Source organism: Culicoides brevitarsis, chromosome 3, assembly GCF_036172545.1.
Source record: "Culicoides brevitarsis isolate CSIRO-B50_1 chromosome 3, AGI_CSIRO_Cbre_v1, whole genome shotgun sequence".
In the NCBI taxonomy this organism is placed as follows: domain Eukaryota; kingdom Metazoa; phylum Arthropoda; class Insecta; order Diptera; family Ceratopogonidae; genus Culicoides; species Culicoides brevitarsis.
In genome coordinates this window covers 7,247,525-7,254,902 of record NC_087087.1, presented here as the reverse complement: position 1 = coordinate 7,254,902, position 7,378 = coordinate 7,247,525, and the positions used below count along the sequence as shown (strand labels likewise).

At 27.1% G+C, this 7,378-nt stretch overlaps 2 protein-coding genes across 2 annotated transcripts in view; one reads left to right on the top strand and one right to left on the bottom strand.

The window, feature by feature from the left end:
• Nucleotides 1-367: 367 nt before the first annotated feature.
• Nucleotides 368-1,145, bottom strand: LOC134834894 (COA8 family protein CG14806, mitochondrial). The gene is made up of 3 exons (XM_063849699.1): nucleotides 1,042-1,145; nucleotides 875-974; nucleotides 368-759 (listed from the first exon to the last, which is right to left on the bottom strand). Exons 1-3 carry the CDS (start codon nucleotides 1,099-1,101, stop codon nucleotides 389-391), a joined length of 531 nt encoding a protein of 176 aa, XP_063705769.1. The 5' UTR covers nucleotides 1,102-1,145; the 3' UTR covers nucleotides 368-388.
• Nucleotides 1,146-2,455: 1,310 nt separating this feature from the next.
• The window catches only part of LOC134835956 (transmembrane protein 132E), a 110,726-nt gene continuing 105,803 nt past the window's right edge, over nucleotides 2,456-7,378 (top strand). The window contains exon 1 of the mRNA XM_063851011.1: nucleotides 2,456-3,603. Within this exon, the coding sequence (XP_063707081.1) occupies nucleotides 3,570-3,603 (34 nt within the window). The 5' untranslated portion in view covers nucleotides 2,456-3,569. The remainder of the gene's footprint in view (nucleotides 3,604-7,378) is intronic.

Genomic DNA, 7,378 nt, shown 5'->3' with positions numbered 1-7,378 from the left:
TGCATAATTGATAACCGGCACATTGTTTCATCTAATCAACGCACGCAGCTTGGCCGTGATAAGATATGCTCTTTTTTCTGATTAGAAGAACGAAAAAAAAAATAGTTCAAGGATGCCCAAAACTAAAAACGCGCCAAAAACCTTGAATGCGCATCAATTTGAGCAACGATGAATTTTCTTGATTGAATCAGCGACGACGACGACGACGAGGAAGTTTGTTGCCCGCAGCTGATTAGAATAGCGCATGTAAGCATTTGCGTCACACGAACGAAATTCTATTCTAATTTGAGTCAAGTGCACAAAATCAAGCGAACATTTGAAGGATGCGAACTTGATATGAAATATGACAAGTTGTTACTCAATGCTTTTAATTGAATTTATTTTGATTTTATTTTCCTTTAATTTTGCGAATGGCAGTCTCGAGATTGACGTGCAGCGCGGAAAAGAGCAGCGAAAAGTTCTTCGTGTACCACGAAATGTTGTAAAGAACGTGAATTTTCCAGTTTTTGTCGAGGAAGTATTTGTAAAATTTGCTCATTTCATCGGCGGGAAGCGTATCCTCCCCTGGGCGTTTGTGTTGCTGAATATATTCCTCTTTTTCCTCGAAGAAACGTTTATTGTGACCTGCCCAGAACTTTTGATTCCATTCTTGTACTTCGAGACGTTTTTCACGTAAATTCCTTTGGGCGTCGGTTTCATTTTGAGGTTTGTGTCGCAAAATCGGCCTCAAGTTGGAAAGTTTGTCAGGAGGACCAATGTCTACAAAAAAATCTCTTATGTAACATTTTTTTTTGGATTTTTTAAAATAATTTTTGGTAATTTTTTTATTTTTTTTTAATAAATCCAAAATTTAGAAGAAGAAAGAGAAACTTACAATCTCTGTCAATCGTTTCCGGATCCGGCATTTCCATAAAACCATCTTCGCGACTTTCTTTCTTCTTCAGAAGTTGTGTTTCGGAGCTGTATTTATTAATCTAAAATAGAAGAAATTTAAGAATTTAAGTTAGTTTTTTTGATGAAAAATGTGAAAAAGAGACTTACTTGTATCCAAAAGGCTTCATTTTGTAAAGGATTAAGGCGTAAATTTCGTATGGCGAGCATTTTTGTGAAAATTTAATTTTTTCTCATGTTTTTCTGAAGAAGAATCAAAACAAAAGTGAGCGAATTGGAAACTGGGGTTGAAAATTTTAAACCTGGCGGTGAGTAGTTAAAGTACAGTTTTTTAATATTTTTGCATTTTTGATAGGAAATTGATTTTTAAGGGGTTTTGATGTCTGTCTGTTTGTTAATTTATTTTTTTAAATATTTTAATATTTTTTAAAAAATTTTTTTCAATCCAATTTTATTTTTTTTAATTAAATAATTAAAAATATAATTTAAAATTAAAAAAAATATATAATTTAAATTAAAAAAAATATAATTAAAAAATAAAAAATTTTATTTAATTTAATTTTATACTAAAAATTTTTTAATTTAATTTAATTTAAATAAAAATTTTATAAAATTATTAATTTAATTTATAAATTAAAAAATAAAAAAAAAAATAAAATTTTTATCAAATAAAAAAAGATAATTTAAATTAATGAAAAAAATATGGTCAATTAATGCACTTTCAATAAAATTATTCAAATATTTAAAAATCTGTAGCTTAAAACAAAAAAAAAAAATATTCTGAATTTTTTTCTAAAAAAATAAAATTTTCAAAATTCTTAAAAATTAAATATTTCGAAATTTTTTGAAACTTAATTCAAAAATTTCCAATAAAACCAATAATCTACTAACCTTTAAAATTTTACTTCTTTTTGAACAAAAAAAAAAAAATAATAATTTTTTTTTAATTTATTCTTAAAAATAGTGGAAAATTTTAAAATTTTTTTAATAATAGCTAATTTTAATTTTTTTTAAATCATTTTTAATTAATTATATTTTTAAATTTTCTAAATAAAGAAAAAAAAAATAATTTTAAAAATATATCAAAATGCGCTCAAATGAACTCCAACGAAGCCTTTTTAATTAATTTTGTTCGACTAGCGGACAAAATCTGAACTTCACTTACATATCACACACACGAAAAACTCGATCTCGATCCATTGATGTTTCTCTATCCATTCAATACGCAGGATACGAAGACAGGCGCATGACATATCTTTTTATTTTTATCTTAATTTTCTTCATTTTCTATTAAAATTCCTTTTTAACTAATAAAAATTTAATTTTTAAACATTTTTTAATTAAAAATTTCTTAAATTAAACATTTTTTCATTCATAATTTTACCAAAAAAAAATTTCATTCAAGAGGTTCATGACGAGATTTCATAAAAAACTTCAATGAATCGAATTTTTCGAACACTTTCGACAATCCCCGTATCTTCCGTATGCGTATGTTGCAATTGGTTGTATAGCATTCATGCAATAAATGATAAAGTCGAGCATTGAGTTGAGTTTTGAATGTCTGTGAGTGAACACACACAGAAGACAACTCTTCGGATTTTTGTTTGTTCTTTCTAGAGAAAAAGCAAAGAAATCTGACAGAAGGAGAGAATTCCATCAAAAAAGAATTAATTTTCAACCGATTTTCGGTAAAATTGAATGAAAAATCGCGAAAAAATGTGAAAAAAATTAAAATTGTGAAAACCTACGAAAAATAATTCAAAGAAAAATGTAAAGAAGACGAAGGATAACGCAATATTGTATCGTAGATTAAAAAAAAATTCGTGAAAAAAATAAAAATAAATAAAAAATTGGTATTTAGTGCGTGTACTTTTGCACGTCAAAGGTGCATAAGTGTTACAAATAATTCAGAATAATTAATAAAAATTGCAACAACAACAACAAATCGTCGTGCCGTGTCGGTCGTGTGAATTCCTTCATTCACAATACTCGTAAAAAAAGTAGCAGAAACAACAAAACAGACGACGACGACTTCCGACGAAGTAATTTCGCGCGGTCGATTCACCTCATTATTCAACTATCAATTATTATTCGAGTGAAAAACGAGGAAATTTTTTTTTCTTTATTTTTCGTTCGTTCTGATAAAATTATTCAACGAAAAATTTCCAAACACAACCAAAAACGTTCTTCTTCTTGATATAAAGAGAGAGAGTGAAAGAAAAAAAAATCAATAATAAAACAAAAAAAGTTGTGTGGTTCCTCGTATATCGCCCGCTTGTATATCTCTCTATAGGCGAGGTACCATCGAAAAAAAAAATAAAAGGAGCGTAGAGTGGAGGAAATAAAAATATATACATGTAGAAGACCGTCGTCGACGACGACGAAAACGACGAAGAACCAACAATAACATCAACATAAAATTTATATTTGTGTGCTTCTTACTTATGCTCCATACTATTAAGGCTATAATGTCATTATATTTTGTGCTGGTACATGTTTAGAAATTCAATAATAAGTAAAATAATAGAAGAAAAAGTTTCGCAGAGCAAAAAAAAAAATAAATAAATTAATACAAATTAAAAAAAAAATAAAATAAAAAAAAAATATATGAAAAATAGTGAATGAGAAGAGAATTGTAGTCAACAACCACAACCATATATAAATAATACATAACCAACATGGATAAATGGATTGTATTATTAGCAATTTTAGGTAAGTTTCTTCTTTATTTGCTCCTTTTTGAGAAACATTCGATTTTTTTGTTTGTTTTGTATGAGAAAGACTTCAGGTATAGACTTGCACCTGTGAGATATTTTTAGAACTCGAAATGAATATTTGATGACTTTTATGCACAAATTTGTTGTTGTTGTGAGAGTAATTTGAGATGGAATTGCGTCCCTAGCTGGTTGTCATGATGATAATTTTTTTCTTGGGTCTATTTTTTTTTGTTTTAATGTCCAGCTGTGAAGTCTTGCATATGTTCATAGTTTAAGTCATAAATTTTTTAAAAGGAAGATAAGTGTTAATTAGTAGTTTTGTGCAAAAGTTAACATGTAGTCAAAATATTTTTTTGTTTTAAGGAAAAGGAAATTTGATAGATTCTAAGAGATGTTTTGATATGTCTCAAATAGAAACTGTAGGAGAAGAAAAAGAAAGAAATGAGACAAAATGAATAAAGATTTTAGACAAGATAGGTCGAAATTTGAGACTATTTTGATACATGAAAGAATGATTCTGTTAAATGATGGTTTTGGAGTATTTATTTTGTCGAAAGAAGATCTTGTTAAAGAAACCTGAGGTTTTTTGATTGAATTAGATTCGATCGATAAATCTTTTATATGAGCTTTTTGTAAAATCAGGAAGGAACTATTGATTCAACGAAATCAAATTTAATAAAAATTAAGATTTAAATTAATTTGTGATAAAGTTTAAATAGTAAATTGGATTGACAAAATATTAAGTAATTTAGTATTTTTTAGTATTTTCTTTTCAAAGAAAGTCCATATCGTTACTCCCATAACATTGTGTATCCTTTCGAGGTACATCGATTTTGTTTAACACAATCAATATAATATTTTCGACAAAAAAAAAAATTACACAAGACATCACATACTTCTACTTAATTTAAAATCTTAAAAGGAGATAATTCATAGAAAACATCGCTCTCTTCAAAAATACTTCGTTTCAGTTCTCTTTTAAAAATATCCAAAGAGCCAGTGTTTTTGAATTCATCATTCAATGCGTTGTTTTCGACAGACGCCTTTGTGATGGGCTCCATGTCTCCATTTTCAACAAATAGACAAGAATTGACGTGCAGACGATTCGAGCTTCGCTTTACTGAAATGAAAAAAAAAGCTGTAAATTAATTTGTAATAAAATCGATTAATTACGATTCGAATCACGAAACATTGAGAAATTGGCTTGATTTGAATTATTAGAATATTTTTAAATTTAATTTTTAATTAATTAATTTTTTTCGTTTAAAAAGAAATAAATTAATCATTTTATTTTTGCTCATTGAAAATTTCTCAATTTCTTACTTGAAAGTCTAAAATTGAATTTTTGAATTGAGCTTCAGATATTTAGTCAGAATTTTTTAATTTTCTTAACTCTTTTGATAGATCCATCTTTTACAGATGATGTTGACCAATCAGTTATTTTTTCGTTTTGGTGTTCTATGTTCTTTGTTTTGTCATTTAGTGCGATGAAAAATTGGATCAGGTTTTCTTAAAAAGAATTTGCTTTAAATCCTTCAGAGAGTAAACTAGTACTTTTCGTAATTACTTCGAGAACAAGAAATTGAAAACTCGATTTTCTTCTTATGTCATATTGATAACAACCTTGAACTAAAAGGATTATCTGATTTGACCTCTATGTAACCTTGAGAGCATCTTCAACTCATCAAGAGACTTTTTTCAACTCAATTTGCCAGTTTCTACGAAGCTATTGATCCCTCGATGCTTTACATTAGCCAAGAATTCGATTTCAACTTTAACCAGCAATCCTTTCTGTTCCTTTATGGTTGAAATCTTACTTAAGTTATTAATTAGACTTAATTCGATTAAGAGACATAGAGTTGATTTCAATCAGATGATCGTTAGTTACTTTTAAAATTCTAAATTTCTATTATCAGATCGACGATTCTTCGAAGGTCTGAAAAAAAGAAAGGTTTGAGAAAGCTGATAAGAAATATTTACTTTGTGATTTTGATGAGTTTATTGTGACCTTTGAATCAATTGAGATCTCCTTAATCCTTTTAAATCGAAAGCTGAAATGATAAAGGAACTTTTTTCATTAATTTTAAAAGCTCTTAAATTGAACTACTTCCAATAAGGATTTCTTCTCATTCGTTTCATCGAATTGAAGCTTACTAATAATATTGAAAGAACTCTTTTGTTGATTCTTATTAAAAATTTTCAAGCTATTCTAATACTATTCAATTGTATTGTTCAAATTCCCGTTGAAACTAATTACGCCACAAAAACTCTTCATTGAAAACCTCCTTACTAATTAATCGCCATGTGATTCGATTTGCTTATATAAATATTAGGCAAACACAAACACACACAACTCGATCAATAGAAAGTAATTAAATCATCATTTTCATCTCGCAAACATATCAAACCACACATTGCGACCCATTCTGCTCCATACAGCTAGTTACGAACATGGCAATCGATAAAATAATAAATTTGATTTAAATTTAAAGGAGGATTATAATGTCTTTGATGTTAACATGTTCATTCGTCGTACTTGTACTTTTCGGAATGATGTATGAGGTGTTGATTGTCTTTTGATATTAAGAGGCTTATTATGTAAGCCTTCATATTTTTTTCTTGAACTCATGGACCACACACACAATTTGTTGCACTTTACATAAATATTTATGATAATGCACACGAGATGAGTACACAAAAAATCTTTTATTTGAACTACTCATCTAAGCTAATAGTGAAAAAATAATAAAAATGGTCAAACACGAGCCATGTCAAGTACAAATAGTAAAAATGTTCGAATGTGGGCGCAAAATGCAATATTAATCAATATTTACTGTGCTTTATAATGCGGTTCCGATAGATCTCTCTCGTTCCTTTAAAATTCCATTATTTTACGATTATATAGTGATTACTTTACTTTGCTCATGGATTTCGAGCTGTAGGCGTAAGTAAAGTAAGGCACATGTGAATGGAGACATTCGATAGAGATCTACCTCTACAAGTATTGGAAAAGAAAGAGTACAAATTTTCTTGTGTAAATATTGATCAACATGTAAATTTTCTCTTGTTATAGCTCGGCGCAATGTTTCTGGTTATTCTCATTTGAATCTTTCTTCTTCTTCTCGTTTTGTTTATTTATTATTTTAAATAGTTTGTTTGTGTAACATTGAATGTTTAATGAGAAGATTGGAAAAACATGATAAAAATTTGTAGGTAAATTATAGTTTTTGAGACGACCTCGAATATCCAGGGGTTCCCCCATCAGTCGGGTCAGTTACAATTGTAAATATTGACTGACGTTGACATCCCTTTTTGTTTACTCAGAGGGCTCAAAAGGGATGATTTTTACAATTTTTTGCTCTATTAGAGATATTAATTTAAGACTAAATTTTGTAAAAGTCTTAAATTAATTTGAAATTGATTGAAAATTAAAATTATAAAAATTTTTAAAAAATTGTTTAAAGTTAATTAAATAAAAAAATATTTAATATTGATTAAATTTAAAAAAAATGAAAATTATTTCAATAAAAAAAAAATAAAATAAATTTGAAAAAAAAAATAAAATTATAGAAATTAAAAAAAAAAATAAAAATTAAAAAAATTAAAACCTAAAAAAAATTAAATTAAAAAAAAATTATTTAAATAAAAAAAAAAATTTTAAATTAAAAAAAAAATTAAAAAAATATTTAAATTAATTTAAAATTAACCTCATTTACTTAAAATCGATTTTAACGAATTTTCAATAAAATCGATTTTTGGAATTTGAGCTA